Source organism: Mixophyes fleayi, chromosome 1 (assembly GCF_038048845.1).
Source record: "Mixophyes fleayi isolate aMixFle1 chromosome 1, aMixFle1.hap1, whole genome shotgun sequence".
Taxonomy (NCBI): domain Eukaryota; kingdom Metazoa; phylum Chordata; class Amphibia; order Anura; family Limnodynastidae; genus Mixophyes; species Mixophyes fleayi.
In genome coordinates, this window is record NC_134402.1 from 278748049 (window position 1) to 278768843 (window position 20795).

At 37.1% G+C, this 20795-nt stretch overlaps 1 protein-coding gene across 1 annotated transcript; it reads right to left on the reverse strand.

The window, feature by feature from the left end:
- Positions 1-6059: 6059 nt before the first annotated feature.
- On the reverse strand, positions 6060-20702 carry TSTD2 (thiosulfate sulfurtransferase like domain containing 2). The gene is made up of 9 exons (XM_075210920.1): positions 19180-20702; positions 15915-16246; positions 14720-14828; positions 12520-12645; positions 11269-11374; positions 10133-10251; positions 8522-8680; positions 7425-7563; positions 6060-6578 (listed from the first exon to the last, which is right to left on the reverse strand). The coding sequence occupies exons 1-9, from the start codon at positions 19354-19356 to the stop codon at positions 6349-6351; spliced, it is 1497 nt and encodes a 498-aa protein (XP_075067021.1). The 5' UTR covers positions 19357-20702; the 3' UTR covers positions 6060-6348.
- Positions 20703-20795: the final 93 nt, after the last annotated feature.

Genomic DNA, 20795 nt, shown 5'->3' on the forward strand with positions numbered 1-20795 from the left:
CAATGGGACAGGGACTGATGTGAATGAGTTCTCTGTACAGCGCTGCGGTATTAGTGGCGCTATATAAATAAACGGAGATGATTATATTTATTTATATATATATATATATATATATATATATATATATACACATACACACACACACACACATATTTATATATATATATATATATATATATATATATATATATATATATATATAAAACTTACCTGGGAAACCATTTCAGAGAACATTCTGAAGTATGTACTGCTACACTTCAGTGATATTATCATATGCACAGATATGATACCCACGTGCTTATTCTTCTATTTACTGTAAAGAGCTGTGCTAAATAATTTAATGGGGAAAGGAATGCCAGGGGCAATATGGGGAATGTGTTTTAGCAGATTTTAGAGACAGTGCTTCAGGTTTAGTCCCAAGCATCCCGGACAATAGAACCCATAAGTAGACTTGAATATGTGTGGTGCCATGTAATATTAAACTCAATTATAATTTTGAAAATGTATTAAAAAGAACTGATTCTTTGTACACCAGATAATTATGTTATATTTGTGTTGGCAGAAACTTTAAATATTTTATTTTCAGCACTGTATTGGTTGTTTGCCATTCCATAAATGCCAACTAATTTTGTAGTATTTATTAACATATAAGGCAATGCATTTGACTGCAGACACACTTTTCACAAACGCTGCACTGGGACTGTAGTCTCAGACTGAACATTACAGTTATGTTAGTGGAATAATGTATTTTACAGACATTAAAGCAGAAATAAACACAAAAGTGAAGAAAAGTAAATTGCTTGTGTATTAGTGAGCCAAGTATTATACCTATAATGAAGAGTTTATACAAAGTATAATGTATCTCTTTGATGACCCTTAAGTAGCCAAATGATTGTAGTGTGTAACTGCTATATTTCCCTACCCTAATCTATAAAGAACCATCTTCTCACATCAGTGTTTTCCAGCTCTGCACCGGCACCAATAGAAATGAAAGCATAGGCAAACCAAGGGGGGGGGGGGGGGGGGTTCATAGTGCCGGGAAACCCCCCTCCAAGTCTGGAGCACTGTATAATTGAGGTGGGTGGACCCTGCATCAGCTTCACACGGCTCTGCTTGAAAAGGGGAGAGCTGCGTGCACCTAACAGTAGTGCATGCAGCATTGCCCATGAATACTATAAGAATAGGAAGAGTTGGAGAGCAGCCAAGCACTGTCTTATATTATAGCCACACCCCCATGCATGCTGGTCACACCCACTGGTGGTGTGGTGTGAAAACCCCTCTCTACAAATCCTGCGTTTGCCCCTGGAAAGAGTAGCGAATAACATAAGCTGCAAGTGTTGGAAGGTGCTAAATTAATATTAAATAATCCTTGTTCGAACTTGACAGCAAAAAAGGATAAACTACTAGTAGCTACCAATGTCCATATTTAGATTGCACATCAGTACTGATGAATCTCCAGTTAGCTATACCTCCCAACTGTCCCGATTGTAGGGCTCTGTCCTGCCCCACGGAGACATATTTGTCCTGCTGGTGGGAATGCTGGGGCACAAATACATTGTGAGGTGACCACGCCCATGTCCCACTGTCAGGGAAAGACATGTTGCGAGGTATTAATGTTACAATTCTTGGTGAAGTTCTGTTTGTTTTATTTCGTATGAATGTGGATATTATAGTATGTGTAACTAATCTTTATGCAAAGGTTGCATCTTAATTAGTCTGGCACCAATCTCCATATTACTTTCCTGGTGAGCAGTGTCATGTGATTAGCTACACTCAATGGGTGATGTGAGTTGGCAAGTCTTGGGTTGGAAAAAGAAGGGAAAATAAAAAGTTTAAAAAGTGCTAAAATACATTAAACAACCCATTTTGGTGCATATATTCTAAAACAAGTTGTTTTCTTCTTCACTAACTTTCTACAGCTTGTGAAGTGTTGAAGTTCACATAGAAAGTATGGTTGATAACACCGTGAGACTTGTATACTGGACACTAGGAGCTTGATTCAGAGTGGAAGAGTTCAAGTTGTGTTCAGGTCTGAATAAGTAGCAGATGCATCCGCTTGACAACAGATACACCCCACAGGCATTTGCGTCCAATTTGCACACATGTACACAAACCATTTTATGTTACGAACTCAGTTGCTATAAGGCATCACTAAACTTGAATAACCAATCTAATACAGCAGGAATAACTTCCCCACATGCCTACAAATTAGGTATTCTTTTTATCTTTTCTAAAACATGCTCAGCAAGTCCTAGGGCTAGATTTACTAAGCTGCGGGTTTGAAAAAGTGGGGATGTTGCCTATAGCAACCAATCAGATTCTAGCTGTCATTTTGTAGAAGGTACTAAATAAATGAAAGCTAGAATCTAAATAATTGCTATAGGCAACATCCCCACTTTTTCAAACCCGCAGCTTAGTAAATCTAGCCCCTAATCTATAACAGAGTGTCTAATAAAGGCTCTGTAGGCATTTGTGAATCATTAGCAAACATCTAATTAAAAGCAGTTCGGGTGTTCATCATCATCCGCTACTTACCCCTTGTTACCCACAAATAAAACTGCTTTTCAACCATCTATACAACTATGTCTCAGTCTGAAGCTGTGCGCAATTGCTCAAACACACCCTTTCTGTATGATCGAACACACCCCCTTCCCTCGGCTGCCATGTCTCTACAAGCGTAAGGAGTTGTAACGCCAAAAAGTTGCAGGTCTGAATAGCTGTAGTTGCATGCATGCGCAGCGCAAGAGATATGCAATGTCTCCAATTTATTGTATATAAACACTCAAATACCTATACAAGTGAAAAAAAAGCCATGAATACATATAACAATTTGTTGCATCACAATTGAAACCAAACGTATGACAAATGAGCAAGCTGAAATGTCACACTCTTTCAACAATCAAAGATTCAGCTCATGCCATTATGTGCAAATTATAATTAATGTATGGAATGTGTGCGGTTTGACTGTTTAACATTGTACATGTACCAATGCCTTAATAACCTTTGATGACATATTAAAATATATTACACAGTCCCGTTGCATTGTTTTACTTTTCCAAGTGGTTAGCAATCAATAAAAAAAGACATGCAGGCGGGGGAGAATACCTGAGTATATTATTTAATATGATAACCTACAGCAGGGTTGTCCAACCCGCGGCCCAGCACGCCTGTAAATGTGGCCCATAAGGAGTTTTGGTTGTTGCACTGTTAATGGGGAAAAAAAATCCTGCAAAAAAAAACCCCCAAAAAAACCTTACCTTGCGGTCACATCAGCTGGTACTCCGTCTCTCTCCCTTATCTCCTCCTCCGTGCGGTGCTTGCAGTGAATGTCGGGCGTGATGTCATCACGCCCAACATCCATTGCGGAGCGCAGCACAGAGTAGTCACCCGTGAGAGAAGAACAATCAGCAGCACAGAATTGGAGAAAAGAAGAGAAGAGGACAGGAGAACAAGCCGATTAAAAGGTGAGTTAAGGGGGATTTTTTGTATTATTTCAAGGGACGCTGACCAGTGAATAAAAGTCACCTGGTCCTGGAGCATCATGGACCTTATCTCCCTGCTACATACTTCTACTTGTAATACTAATGGGGCATTATATATTATTCTCTTTGGCCCATTATAAGTTGTTATCCCTTAACTAACATAGTGGTGTAATTAGCAAAACAGGTCACAATTTGGGGTCACAGTGATGTATATGTCAGGTACCGCAGGCCTGGTCAGGGCACCTTGATATACAATGCCTGGCTTAAATGCACTTTATTGATATTGCATTGAAACAATACAAAAAGTGATTATAGTAAAATAACTAGAGAGGATTTTTTGAACAGGGCGATTGAAAGGTAAGTATAGGGGGATTTGAAAAAAAAAGTGATTATATATATATATATATAATCTTTTTTTCTCATATATACATGTTAACTATGTTTTCTATGGTTTTTTGGATGATCAGCTATCGTTATTGTTAGTGTATCTTATGTGCGGCCCAAACCAACTCGTCGTCTTACAATGTGGCACAGGGAAGCTAAAAGGTTGGACACCTCTGACCTACAGTATCATGGTCCACTTAAACAATATTTTGAATATGCAATATTATGAATATGACTATATATTAAGAAACAGGAGTTTTACGGTTGATGTTCTACATTGTGTAACTGAATTTTCATACAGCTACATAAATGGGAGATTTTGCAAGTAATTATGTACCGCATAACTGCATAATTATGGGAAAATATATAATGATGGCAACCTGGATACCATTTCTGAATACAAGAGATCTCTTTCATGATGACTCGAGAAGTGCTAAACGAACTCTCCCATAAATCTTTCAATGGTACTTCCATAGACTGAGGGATTATTGGAATTCAAAACCTATATATTTGTTGTAGTATATTATTTTTATTTTGGATACTTACTTTATGTTTGTTTATAAGCATTTCATTCAGAAATGTTATAGTTAAAGCCTTAAAAATCTTAAACAATTATTTCTTGTAGGATATATGCCTTTTTAAACCCTGTCTTACCGTCTGCTGTAAAATGTGACCAGATAACTGATAAAAGACTCAAGGATAATTATTAATTTATTTAAGGAAAAACATTGAATTTAAGCATTACATGATTATAACATTAGATCTATTAAATATTGTAGTGGAAGGATAACCTATCTTTGTGGGTAGATGTATTTTTACCATTCATTTCAAATGATTAATACCCAGTGCATTTCAACTCTACAAGTCAATTGCTATATTTGCCAGCAAAGTCATAGGCTAAAGTAGTGGCGATAGCAAAACTGTCCAGTATCAAAGTTAATGTGTAAACAAATAGATATTTATAGTCCTCATAGTATTGCAACCCTATTTATTAAAACTGGCAATTTTTTTGCTCATGATTTCGAAAACATTAAGAATATATAATAAAATAACTAAGATGACAATTTAGTCAATTAGGAATTTGCTTTTATTTTCTTAACTGTGAAATGACAGTTATTAGTTGAATCTTTTACCTGTTTTATTAGACTTGTCTAAATGAGACAATAAGGAATACAGTTACATTAATCATTTTATAGGACTTCTACAATAGACCAACTTTTACACTCCAGACAACCGCTGCTCAATTGCTTTAATTACGATTTCTCATACTCTCTGATCTACTCCCATCTTTCTACTAAAAGGCTAATTAAAGCTTATGAAACTAAAGGGAAACGGGGAAGGTTGGTCCTGCAAAGACACTCATATGAACAGATTGCATAGAATATTAAAAATATACTCTTACTAAGGATAAAATAAAATGTAATTTGATATTATGAGGCCATTGAGTAGTTTGTGTCAAATTCACTATTTGTGACAAACTTGGACACCTGTCATAAGAAAGTAATGTGGGATTGTGTGGTGCTCTCATGCCGTACTCTCCATTTTCTATACTACATTTATTTGCCAAGTTCCAGTACAGCTTTACAGCCCCCAAACCTACTATTTGATGGTAAATTTCATATCCAAATGGTCATCACTGCTCTGCACATAGCAACTTCTCACTGACTGGTAGGAATAATTTAATTATTGATTGTAATGAAGAAAAACAGAAGCTGGTGCCACCATACATTCTACATATTATATATAATCCTGAGGACAATAGGCACTCATCCTATCATTGAACATATCTGCTCACATCAAATAAGATGAAACCTTATTTCCAGTATGGGCTTAAAACCGTGTAAAGGATTTATTGCTGGCGCAAAATATAGATTTTAGATTTTATTTTAATGTTGCTTATTAATATAATAAACCTGATCACCAGTTTATGGCTTACTAAAATGGATCTGTGTTAAACAAGATCTTTTTCTTTGGGGCGTATTCAATTGTTGCTCCGGCCGCCGGAAGAACGAGCGCGTTAAAACTATTACCGTTTATACGGTAATTACTCGCTGAATTTCATCTCGCAGCTGAAATTCAGCGAGTAAACTACCGTATTAACGTATTTTACGCGCAAGTTTACCGTATAAATAGTAGGTAATAGTTTTAACGCGCTCGTTTTTTTGCGGTCCGGAGCAACAATTGAATACCCCCCTTTATGTCTTAAATATTCTGAAAATTGTGCAAAACCTGCACTCTTTTAAAAGCACTTATGTTTATTCTTCCAAAAGCACAGTACTCGGATGTATAAAGTACATCTATGCTTTTCTATTTCTTCACATTATAATGTCAAAAAGATGGGTGAACATTTTTGCGCATGGCACAACCACTAAGTCAAGCTGCTTGTGCAGCTATAGAAAACTTTGGCTGTTTTTTCATTCTTTTTTTTTTGTATAAATAAAATGTGCCCTGAAATTAAGTTAATGATAAAAGGCGTCTCTGGTTAGACCTCTTCTATTGGAATCTTGAGTCTCTTCTCTGTACATTCACATTCTTCTTTGAATGGCTGCTGGCATCTGTCAGACTGCATCTGTAGCCCTTTGTCTTGACAGGTATGACAGCATGCAGTGAGGTCTCTCGCCTGACACTCCATGCAGCTCAGGACCAACTGGCAGCAACGAAAGGTGGAGCATAACTTGTATTTGTCCCAGGGGGTGCCACAATAATGGCAGTCTACATAGACAAATGGAAAAGGTAGAGTCAAAAGTAGTTAGTGGACACATACAAAATAACAAAACCATGAAGTATGTAAGGTCTAGTACACATTGGCATTCATTTTAAGCATTTAATGCATCGTTTTTTAAAACCCATTAATGAATAGACTAACTTATAGACAAGTGTTAGCTTGATTTGCTTTGCGTCAGTCTCAATAGTGCCTGCGTGATTCAGAAGCATTAACACTTGGTAAAATACAATAGTATGGGAACAGTCATTAAGTACATAGTGCACTATGCTGTAGGGAAGCTTTAAGAACACACTTCTAATGCTGTATTAAAAGTGAAAGCAAAGTTAGTGTTGTTTTTCAATACCCATGTGTACAAGCCCTAAAGAAGAGAATAAAGAGAAACCCATTGGCAATATATTGAGTTTCACAATCTGTGAAATAGGTTTTCTGCCACAGATGCAGCTGTAAATCTCAGCTCACTTATAGGCAGGATTTGGTATTTAGCAAAGCACTGACTGTGACATTATATTTACCTTGGCTCCTATATATATGGTGTGGGGATAGAGACAGCTGGGATTAAAATCTAAAGAACTGGACTGGTGTCATTGCAGCTCATCCTGCTTGAAGTAACTCAGGCAAGGGATAAGGATGAAGACAGTCACCTCAATGCCAAGCATCCCTAGGAATAGAAGTCATGTCACCTGTTCCTTCATTGCTAGCTACTGTTTTCTTAGCAATTCCTACCTTTCTCTACCTTAATAGCCAAATTACACTTCAGTCATATGTCAAACCCATTTAATTTGCTGGATTTCTGATAGGTCTGTGACTAGGTTGTACCACAGTACGGTGCTTACTTGATATAACATCATGATTAGAAGATATGGTGTACCGCCCATCAAAGACAAACAGCTTTCCTCTGAAAAATCCATCCGAGAACTGTTCCAAGTATTTATGGATGCCTCCCTTTAGCTGGTATATTTCTTTGCACACAGCCTATTGTAGCAATAAACAAGGTATAGTGAAGTATATGCTTAAAATAAACTAGTTTTAAATAAATGTCACGTTTATTAAAAGATAATAAAATACTGACTTTACTAACATTCTTCATATGATTTACAACCATAGACTTCATACGTACAATAAAATAAACTGTGCTATATATTTTGTTAAAACTTCAATTAACTATTTGAAGACATTATAAATAAAAATAATAACAAAAGTAAAGTACAGAACTGTGAATATCCTTAATTTAATTTTGGTAAAATACTGCACCCAGAGCTATTTTCAAACACATTGTGTACTAGTTTCTATTATGTGACTGTTCCTTAGAAGTCATTATACAATGTACATGATACTATATAAAAGTAGAAATGGTAAGGTTGTAAGGTGCAGTGTTACAGAACAGGATATATTTCACCTGATACCAACACTCTCTTATAGCTGCCAGCATTTATTGTCATAAATAGTAAAAAGATATTTCATATTTTTGCAAATGGAACAACATCTAGAAATGGGATTGGATGCTCACCATGGTTTTTAACATAACTACTTGAAGTTTTAGACAGCACTGTGTTCTGTTCTAGAGTTTTGCTAACTACTGTAATATCCTGGTTAGCACTTTTGCCTTACAGCACTGGGGTCATGAGTTCAATTCCCAACCATCTCCTTATGTGGGGAGTTTGTATGTTCTCCCCATGTTTACATGGGTTTCCTCCGGGTGCTCCGGTTTCCTCCCACACTCCATAAACATACTAGTAGGTTAATTGGCTGCTATTAAATTGACTCTAGTTTGTGTGTATGTATATGTTAGGGAATTTAGACTGTAAGCCCCAATGGCGCAGGGACTGATGTGCATGAGTTCTCTGTACAGCGCTGCAGAATTAGTGACACTATATAAATAAATAGTGATGATGATGATCCTTACTGTTCATGCAATATTTTAGTTACTCACCTTTGACCTGAGGTAAGCTGAGCCACGTTCACAGCGTATTCCTCCTGTACAGTACATTAACACAGTTTTATTTTTAAATAAGTCCAGATTTTGATCCACGTAGTTTGGGAAGTAGCTGAATTTCCTGATGTCCGGAGCCAGGCAATTCTGGAACTGGCCCTAAAGGAATATGTAAGTAGGTAATGTTACTGTCATTTTCTCTACAATATTTAGACAAAGGATATACTGAAATAAAATTGCATGTGCTAGGAAACTAAGATACAATGTTATTAAACAGAGTAATATAAACATGCTCTTTATATATTATAGACTACTGTTCCATGCTCAGAGGCTAATAATAGCACAATATAAAATTTTTCCTAGTCTGACATTAGAAGCTCACACTTCTAAATATTTATGGTAACATGCAGTGAGCTCTAAATAAACTGATACTCAACAGATAACACATATTTTACATAATCTAAAAACAACAACAACAAAAATAACACGACAAGCAATTTTACAAGGTTTCTGAAATACATCATTAAAGTTAAAATAGGCTGCTACCTGTGTGGAACAGATAGACTACTATGCAAAAATATTCTTCCTCCAGACAATCTAAAATATCTTCCATTCTGACAACATACTGGAGCCATTGTTACCAGTAACAGTTTCATGTGCTAGAAGGAAGAGTAAAACGGACATGGCCTGGTCAATTTGTAGGAAAAGATTTGTAATGTTATTGACAGTAAATGTACAATGCTGATATTAGTGTATACTGGTAAAGTTTCTGTGTTATGGAAAACGAAAGATTTTCCTTGAGATTTAGAGAAATGTTTTGGGCATCCTAATATGTAAACTGTACCTCCTCCTGAAGGGTGTTTCAGTAATTTTATTAAGGAATGGAATGAAAATTTGAAAAAGGAAAATGTCAAGTTATCAAACACAGTTACAATAATAATACCAACAATCGGTGCGCACAAGTCAAATGCAGTGGATAATAAAGTCTCAGCGTGCTTGTTCGTGAACAGCCTTTGTTTCACTATATTTCAATACACCAGCAGGATAAAATCTGCGCGTCCTTCCCTTCTATCTCCCGATCTCCACAGGGGAACAACCAAACTCCTAAAATATCAAAAAAGAAGGGGCGCTTCCATGGTGTGTTATCGGAGTTAAAAGTTTTAACTGGCGCCTCGTGCCTCCTGATGAAGTCCTAAGTGATGAAACGCGTAGAGGCGATTGTGGAGACTCTCTGACTTCGAGCTGCTTCAGATAGAGCTGTTCGTATGTGGATATCAGATTTGAGCCGTTGCATTATTTATGCCTGAATATTTCTACCATCTGGTACGTGTGATTTTACTGTTTGGAATAAAACTTTTAACTTGGATAACACACCATGGAAGCGCCCCTTCTTTTTTGATATTTTAACAGTTACAATAATGTTGATCTTACTGGAACGAGGGTAAAATCTTTGTCTAAGATTGTCTTCTGAAGGACCCATTCCTTTCAATCATCCCTTTTGGCAAAATGTATTTGTCTTCATGAACTGAATTCATTATAAGGCGCTCCGGTTTGTAGCAATCACTGTCAACCACTATACTAAATGAAAAACATTTGGTTGTAAATACTTACTATTTTGCTCTCATAGAAATTGCGGCAGTCCAGTAAAATAGTGTCATTCTCTCCTTGACAAGCTGCAGACAAATACTGTCCCACTTTTTTATGAAACTCCTCCGGAGAAAGATGTGTAGCTATAGTAAATAAGTTACATCCTGTATTATTATTAAGTAAGCTTGTTTGAATATGTTTAAGTTAACTTTGCTACAATGGTTCTCTCACAGTGTCATAACATTTTGATTTACCCGGTACCTTTCCCCACTTTTCCTAAAAGCTTTAAACTCAACTACAATGTTGTTCCCTTGCCCTGATGTGAAGATTCATTATTTATGTATAATTGCTAAACATAACTGGTTAATATATATATATATATATATATATATATATATATATATATATATATATATATATATATATATATATATATATATATTTTTATATATAAAAATGCTGGGTTTAACCTTTTTCTAAGGTAAAATCCTTTACAGGTCCCGTAGTATACATTATTTTTTTAAAAACCTGATATGGCCAGTGATGGAACTAACGACTTTACTGCCTGAGGCAGCAACTCAAATGAAAGAATTTATTTTAATGCACTATTAGACAAATACTGCAACTTTATTATTATATTTTCTCTCCTATCAGAAAGGAGAAATCGCTAGTTAATATGATGGAATAAATTAAGGTGGTCACATGCTGGTCGCTCTGGACATCAGGCTTGAGCACTGAACAACAGGATCGGTGTCCTATTTGGAGACACAAGTAGGTGACCAAATTGAATGAGATCTGTCTATATGGCACACAAGCATTTGAATGACTTCCAGATTCACGGTGGTCAGTTAGAGTTGGAGGAATAGGATTGCACACAGGTTGATAGTTAACATGCCCAATAATCTGATCAATTTCAATCAGATTATTAATTGGGCATTGAGCTTGTTTTGGGCAACGCAGAAGGCAATATCAGACCAACTGCCCAGTGTATAGACAGAAATAGTCAACTAATTTTGGGTCTTGGCTAAAAAAACAAAAACAAAGTGTGCATCTCTGGATTACATCAGAGTTCCTGTTTAAACACTACATAGAGAGACTACAACTGCACAGTCTGCTGCTTTGTATAATGGTACTTGTTATCATATCCATATAATACATACCAGTTTCTTTGTAGCTGACTTTTTGCGGATCCACACCCATTGGCACAATTTCTTGGAAAACTCCAACCCGGAGTTCAGGAAAACAGCGTGCACCCCCATCACTTTTCTGCAAAGATTACATGGAATTGATAAATAAAACACAAAGATTAAGATTAGACTATAAAACTTCAATCTATACAAACTAATGGTGTAATAACATTGTACAAGTTGTAATAATGGGATTAAAGGGAAAATTAAGATTCCCACTTGAAATATTCTGAAGTGTTGGTAGTTTGTGGGAAGGGCATTTTTATTCAACACCTGTCACTTCTCAGTATGGTGGCACTATTTACAGGACAACAAATGTACTGATATTTACACTTGCAAATATGAAATGTAGGGATATTCTCTGAATGCAGGAAACAAAAAATATGTGATTTAAATATGAAATAACTATATGAACCCATTGGCCCCAGTTCAGGCTACTGACGCAATTTGCCACACACTGTCTTTACGGAAAAGCAATTATAATGACCTTCTTGGTCCCAATTCTGCTATTTACGGTACACATCGGTTTATGTGGATGTAATTAACATCACAAGTACCACTGAAGCACGGCAAGTAAATATAGTTATGCAGCAAGAGCAGTAAAGTAAGAGGGGGAAAAGATGAATTGTGTATTTACAGCAAGCAATAGGACTGGTGGAAATTAGAAATAGTTATTTGGGAACTGAGTGAGGTTTTTATGCTATTCTCTTTCAAAAAGTAACAAAAAAATAATGAAAGGCCCAATGTTTAAAGTTATATTTTACATATTTTGTTGAATTCATTGTTTAAGGTAAACAAGTAGCAGAGAATAATCTAAAAATTGCCAAACCTACGCAAGATACTATAGATAACAAGGCATTTGAAATAGTCGATTCACAAAGTATCTTCTATTAGCCACTGCAAAAAAGGAGAGGGGGGGTTCATGGTCAAGGGTGAGGTAAATGTATTGAGAATTTAAACAAATAAGACACATATAAAATAACAATAAAGATAAATAAAGCCAAAAGACTAATGCACCTTTTACTCCATATCAATTGCACTATGAGGGGTATTTTGCGGTGTAGTTTTTGGTAAGATTAAGTTCAGTTAATGGAAATATATCATACCAAAGAAGCGAGAAAAACCTTCATATTATGTTTCTAATGATAAATGGCAAATTTGAATTTAAGTTCGATTTCAGCAGCATATAACATTATTTTTAGGATAATAAAATATGAATCTTACCTTGAAATCCTCCACACACATGATATTTATAAACAGAGGATGTGAAAGCATTGTGTTGATATAAAGCTTGGTGGAAATTTTGCTTCCTCCCACTGTTCCATTTATTCCTTCTGAAGCGATTCGAATCTGCACAGTAGAGAAATAAATCAGTATATCTCAAAAAATGCAAAAAGTTAGGAGTTTAACCCCCGTCATGACGAGAAGTTGTTGAAGTTGGACACACACAGGCCGAGCCTGCAGCAAGTTAGTGTATAAATTGGGTGGTTCCAGCAACAATCATGTGGTTGGAAGCCAATACTAATCAGCTTCAGTTACCAACATGTCTGACACTGATTAGATTGGTCTCAGATAGACGTCTATGGGGCATCATTCACTGCCATATAGATCCAATTTCCAGATATTGGTGGTGATATTGCAGCATGTGTCATCTACACTACAGTTTTGTGGTATGTTCATTAATTATGCATAATAGAACAGACTACCTCCGTATTTTTTCTATGGGTCTGCCAACTAAATGCAGGAAATGTAGTGGTGGCTGACGAGTGTACTATACTCCTGAGATGTATGAGGTTTTCTGGTAGGAAAGTTTACAAAGAAAACTTGCTCACATGGCAGTCAAACATTAGAAAAAAATGACAATATGGTTGTCAAGCAAGGCACAGGTCTCTATATGCAGCCAAGACCAAGAGATGGACACCTCTGTCTTAACTGTCTTACTTCCCCCTTTTTGTCAGCTGCTTAGAGCAACAAATTCTGTGGCTATAGATTGCTAAAAGCAACATTAATACATAACTGTCTAACTATATACATTGGAATGTGTATATTCTCTACTGTAAGGTTGGCAATGTCCTAGTAGTAAGGTAGCCACAGTTCATGGAATCTATCATCATTCAAAGTTTTTTTTAAATAGTGCACATTTTCTTTAAACACTAAATAGTCTTTTGAAAAATTATAAGGGGGAATTCAATTGACAGCATTACTCGTGAGAATAACGCGGGCCGCGCATATTACCGTTAGTACGGTCATTTTAATGCGGATTTCTGCTTGCGGCTCTCAGAGCTGGGCAGCACGGTGGCTAAGTGGTTAGCACTTCTGCCTCACAGCGCTGGGGTCATGACCTTATCTGTGTCGAGTTTGTATGTTCTCCCTGTGTTTGCGTGAGTTTCCTCCCACACTCCAAAAACATATCAGTAGGTTAATTGGCTGCTATCAAAATTGACCCTAGTCTGTCTGTGTGTGTGTGTGTGTGTGTGTGTGTGTGTGTGTGTGTGTGTGTGTGTGTGTGTATATGTTAGGGAATTTAGACTGTGAGGTCCAATGGGGCAGGGACTGATGTGAATGAGTTCTCTGTACAGCGCTGCAGAATCATTGGCGCTATATAAATAAATGGTGATGATGATGATGAATAGTGTGCAGGCTGCATTATTCTCACGAGTAACACTGTCAGTTAAATTTCCCACCCTATATGTTCAAAATTATAATGGTGATTTACCACATAACAAATCCTGTCTTCATTAATTTGTTAGGAACACTATTTATAATAATATATCTAATGGCTGTTTCCTACTCCAGTGTTTAAACAAGCTGCCTGGAGTAACCACATTTAAATACTGATTTAAATACAGCGAAGAGGCAACCACCTTCACAGACGGTGTAAGCTCCCAGCTCATAAAGCTAAAAAAATTGTGGTACATGAGCCTAAAGAATCTAAACATTCATAACATATATAGTTTACCAAAAGTGGAGAGGAAATTTTAGGAGATCCAGTTGACTCCTAAACTGACCACATATTTGTCACTTCTGGTGCTAGAGCACTGGGATCAGTGGCTAAATAAGACAAGATCTAGTACTAGAACAGAAATGTCAGGTCACTTCTGGAGCCCTTGGGGCCTGTTAGTGTAATCAGAAGATTACACAAGCCAATAGCATTCATATTCCATTCTCATTTACCAGCAGGCACCAAAGTGATGCTATATAAATCAAGAGGATTATTATTGGGAATTGCAGTAGTTTTGGTGCCATACAGAGAGATAATGCTGAATTAGCCATATTGCAGCATGTGTGGCTAGCACTGTATTTGATTTATCGACTCAATCATGAGATGCACAAGATATGGCTTTGTGCATTTATGCCAATCTCTATTGTTTTTACAAAATACTGAGAGTACTGTTGTCTCTACAAAGACAGAAATGTCACTTACTTTGCCTTTCAGATGCAATAATTCACATAATGTCCTTTGCCAGTCACAGATCCAATATGGGTCTTTTACATCACAGTAGCAGTAATATAGCAGAACCTCCTCAGGCTCACTGGCAATACATATAAACATGTAGGCAACATTAGTATTGGGATTACCAATTCTTCACTTAACGTCACAGCAAGGTAGTAGAATAATGATTTAATTCATTTTCTTCAGTCTGGGTAACTGAGGTACTAAACAAAGTAAATCATTGTAACAACCACATACCAAACCATGCTATCCAGTACAAAACATACATTACCATATTCTTTCATGGCTAACAAGTTGGGTTACTGCACAGGGATTCTGAATCTATAAACATCACATTAAATTGAAAGTTGTGTTCAAATCATTTCTGGAGAGGGACTGAATTAATCAGTTTTTACCCACTTAGGGGCATATTCAATTAGCTTTTGGATTCGCGGTAACGCGCCGGAACAGCCGCGAAACGTAATACACGGTACCGCAATAACGTGGATTTTCGTTCGCAGCCCATAGGGTTGCGAACGAAAATCCACGTTAATGCGGTACCGTAATACCCGCAAGAACGCGCGTTACCGCGAATCAAAAAGCTAATTGAATATGCCCCTTAATGTCAAATTCTTGTGTCTAGCCATCTTGAGAAGAGATTCATAAAAGCTTATGTGAAAGAAGTTGAATAGCAAAATATATTATTGCATATAAAAAGTAAATATATATTTTAAAAAAACAAGTTAATGAACATAACGTTGTTTATAACAGCCAAACCGCAGTATATTCTGAAGTTAAAGGCACTTTAAACCCAAACTTTTTCTTTTAGTGATTGTGTCTAGTACAGGAGGTGTTCTAAGTACTTTGCTGATCTTTGAACTTTTACACCTTTACCATCCTGGCCAAGATAAGAGAATGTGAATATGAGCCAGAGACACAAACAATGGAAGTCTAGTGAATGGCAGTCTTTGTCAACAAGTCTAGCAATACCTGTACAGAAGCTAAATGTCTGCTGCAATACAATATCTATATTAAACAGTACAAGTGAAAGTGAAAGATATTAGGCCGGTGTGCCCTTTGACGCCACAAATTATAATAATACTGCTTTTATGTGGTCAGAATCTGGGAATGTCAAGCAACCCAAATCCATATGTAGCACTTTAAGCATGATCTGATTTTGCTTTACCTTATTAGTTCTTCTTTGTTGTAGTGACTGGTATTCGGTAACCAATCCGAAATCTTACAATTGTCCCAGGAAGTTTCTGTTGAGGCACCAGGGGTATCTGAGAAGTCAGTGTATAGCACAGTGGCAGCAGCAGCAGCATTTATGGCAAGTTCCTCTAAAATGTCTCTAGTTTGTTGCAATACTTCAGCTGCATGTTGTGCGGCTACATGCTTGTGAATAGTTCTCAGGTCTGTAAACTCTTGTTCACAACAATTCCAGTAAAAAACATCTTCTTGGCCAGTCTGTGTTGACCCATTGGTTGACCTTAGTTCTTTAACGAAAAGAGCAAATGCCTGTAGATGAAGAATATGGCTAAAGACTTATTTATGTCTGTATAATACTTTCTAAATGTATTATTTTCTAATTGTGTTTCAGAGAATAAAGCTGTGTCAAGCGACATTAATGTCTAGCACACAAGACAAATACAAAAAAACACATTCTATTTGCCAATTAATGAATAATTCACAGACCAAACACCAAATTCCTCATGCTCAGTTTCACCAGAATTAACTTATTATTTTACTTGAAAGAACAGGTATGGCTTGAAGAGAATATATATTTAATTTTCTTTTTACAGGCGAAAAGCAGTAAAAAATAGTAAACAATAAAGATTGTATGCACGGTGTAAGATGGCCGCCCTCTGTTCTAGCTCCATACGCACAAACCACCTACAAGTCTAAAAACGGACATTAAAGTGGCCACACTTAGCTTGCTATAACGGTCCAATAAAGGATGCAATACCGGTTATAACTTTTTTATAAGAATAAACATACCTATCCATCCTGATCCATGCAGACTACCTACTAACATGATATGGCAGTATTCTTAAACAGACCAGACCACACATGCTCACTAACTCCTCCAGAAGCTGCTAAACAAGAATCACTTGGGGGAGTGATATAACAACATCATAAGGTGATCTGGAAGGAGTTTAATTTAAAAAAATAAATCATTCCTTACTTACAGGCCATAGGATGGCTGATAATAAATAAAAAAATTGGTGCATATAGCTTTCATGCTATCTAACCTCTCCCATGTACTCTAAGCAAAAATCTTATTCAACACTTAACTAATCAAATCTACAATTTAAACAAAGAGGTTATACTTAAGGTGACCATGGCCTTATTTGTGTGGAGTTTGTATGTTCTCCCTGTGTTTACGTGGGTTTCCTCCGGGTACTCCGGTTTCCTCCCACACTCCAAAAACATACTGGTAGGTTAATTGGCTGCTATCAAAATTGACCCTAGTCTCTCTGTCTGTCTCTATAGTAGGGACTTTAGACTGTAACCTCCAATGGGGCAGGGACTGATGTGAATGAGTTCTCTGTGCAGCGCTGCGGAATCAGTGGCGCTATATAAATAAATGATGATGATGATGCTCTTAGAATAATGTGCCGTAAAACAGGATATATGCTGAATTGTCCAGCATACAGTTGAGAAAAAGTTTTTCTTGCTCTGAAGGTTTTACAGACGGTGTGTTATACTGGACCAAAAACTGATTCCACTTGCCTTAAGTCACTGCGTGCCCCTGCCTCCCATTTCCCTACTCTGAGGTGAGCAAATGGCCTTGTGCTGTTGCCTATTTTTAACTTGCTCACCTTACATACTGAGGTTGTATCACCTACAGTATGACGACAGGGAAGTACTTTGCTTCCACTCCTTTGGCTTTTTCAAGTGATTACCACATACCCATCTCAGTTTTTGCCAACAGCCATGGTTCATGTGCCCTTGGCTGCCTAGGGTGAGGATGAGATATTCCCGCTGTTGCCCACACAGCATCTTCAGTCCTAATGTCTGGATCACTGTAATGTCACAATAAAAAAGGGCAGTGCTGAACAGCATCTACAATTTCTCTCCAAGAAATCTTTCCTGACACCTTGTTGTTTTCTATTCAGTGTCCACATAGAAGGTTTCAGCTCCTCCCCCAGTCGTACTCCTGGTGGATCCACACGGCCAAAATGCTGGCCAATGCAACTCTGCCCTCCAGTGGTAGCAAGGCCAGCCATGAATCATAAAACCTGGGACCCTTGGTCACCCAACCCAACATGACTTAATTCTCAGCCCTCACAATAAGTAACCCCCTGACTCTGATATTTATATTGAGCCCTGTTTAAAAAAAATATTTCAAAACCAAACTATCTTAATTATAAACAGAATGTATATTTTATTATGATTAATCAGTCTTCACTCACAAACAGTAAAATTGTCTATTTTGGATAAACGCCTGTTTATTCTGCTGGAAAATGTAACCTTTGAGATACTTTGTATCTCTGGATATGTCCTTTATCTGCTGCATCATTAAATAAAATGATTAAAAAAACAAAACAAAAATCACTAAGCCCTCTGCTAGCATTTTTGGTTAAAACAAAAAAAGTAGGTTTCCAAACTATTCCCACAGTACTGACAAGTGGTTAGGTTGAGAATACTGTCACTCATTCTTTATGCTGTGCATGGTGCTGAAATCGGTCTGAACGCCAAACCTCATAATACCGAATGGTGTGCATAGCTATTCTGCGGCCTAAGGTGGCAACTAGACAGATGTTCTTCCAACTCCACATATAATATACAAGAAACGTTTGGCAATGTGCTCTTCACTAGTTAAATATTGCAACTCTAGATCTCATAAAAAGGTAAATACCACCAATTTACATTTTTGCTACATGATTATTAGTATTTTTAAATGATTTCCTTCATTTTACACACCGTGGATGATAACCCAGAAGGTAATGGGAATGCTCACTAATGGAAAAACAATAGGACATTGTGGCTGGAATAAATTAAGTTTATATCTAATAGCAGCACGTTGGCTAAGTGGTTAGCACTTCTGCCATACAACACTGGGATCATGAGTTCAATTCACAACCATGGCCTTATCTGTGAAGAGTTTGTATGTTCTCCCTGTGTTTGCATGGGGTTTCCTCTGGGTGCTCAGGTTTCCTCCCACACTCCAAAAAATATACTGGTAGGTTAATTGGCTGCTAACAAATTGACTTGTGTGTGTGTGTGTGTGTGTGTGTGTGTGTGTATTAGGGAATTTAGACTGTAAGCCCCAATGGGGCAGGGACTGATGTGAACGAGTTCTCTGTACAGCGCTGTGGAGTTATTGGTGCTATATAAATAAATGGTGATGATGATGATACAAAAAATACATAAATCTAGGAATACCCATAGGCAGGACTCAACTACCATGTTTAGTGTGGGTTATGCAAAAATTCCATATCACATACCTTCTTTTTTGCAAATGTGTACTTCTTTCTCGTATTCACACCTAATGCTGCTTTAAAGGTGCTTTCTGCAGTGGATCCAACAGACCCATTCAAGTCTACATCAGGAAATCCCAGGTCATATTCCAGCTTACTGCAAGACAGTATCTCTGCTCCATTGCAGCAGGAATATAGGGACATTTTTCTTAGCAGTCTCACAAAAACCAAGAAGTCAATATATGGTAATTTTAAAATAAAAGTATTTGCTTAAGGCACAGTACAATGGTTGGCTTATTCAATATGGATAAAATCAGGAATCATATAAAATATATTTAGATTTTTTTTTTTTTTTAGCTGTGACAATACTTATCTACAACTTTAACTAGTTTCCTCAGCAGTGCAGACAACAGATATGCAGGAGATGATGCAATTACAGTGCTGGACTTAGATGGTAAGAAACTATAGAGAAACGTTACATTGACATGCCAGCCCTCCTTGCACTAAAATGTGAATGAAGCTGCTACCGAGGAAAGCGTGTCATTGCCCTCCCCCCCAGGAAGTCCAATAACTCAGGGATCAGCTGCAATGCACACTCAATGCACTTCTACAGAACCAATGTTAATGCTTAAGTGCTTCTGGCAAACAAAGAGATACAATACAATCGCATCAACTCAGTTTGTTACTTTGTTATACACTTCACATAGTAATATATAAAACAAACCTAGGTTTCTGAGGAATGTGTATTTAAAATCTGTTTTTGTGTAATGTAACTTTTTGAAAGAATTATGTAACTTGTTATGACAACACAAAATGCCACATGTATTTGTAAGACAGATCTACAGCCATGCACAAGAAATCTTTATATTTAAACTCCTGTGAAGACATTTAGGGTAACCCATGACCACCTCCAAACAATATAATGATTATAATCTTCAAAACTGTACTACAGCACTTTTGTTTTGAACAATAAGTAATAATGGTATATGTTAGAGCATGCTGTTCTACACTATGGGAAAATAACATGGATCTATTACTGGAGACATAATGATGATCAGTTAGACAAGAGGATGGGTAACTTCTGACTCTACAAGCTTTGGTAAAAAAATCTCCAAATAACCAGGCAGCTACATGTTCAGTTGTGTGCACACATGTGACTGTGCTAGACTCATATACCTGTCAACCTGACTATAAAGATATATTTCTACATTTCATACTTATTTTCCATTTACAATAACCTGGACGGAACAAGTTTATGGATGTAAAACTATACGCCTGTTCCAGTTAATTGATCCCAAGTGGTGAATAAATTGGAACAGTAAAAACTGACACTCCGCAGACTGTGAAAGGGAGATAGGTTGTTGTATGTAGAAGTTGACAGTATGCTTATCTTTCCTCTAGCATCATACTGTCCACCCTGACCAATGTATTGTCCAGTCATTCCTGCTAACTCCATGCTGAGCAAGTAAACACCTCTAGAGTCGCACTTCAGTGACTGAGCTCTACACTTTTTACACGCTCCCTCAAACATCAATCCTACCGGAAGCTCCCGCCCTCCAAAGCCATAGACACTTTACCAAAGTAGCTGGCAAGAGCGTCACTCCATACGCCTCCTCTTCTGTTCTAACCGGAACTGACTACAG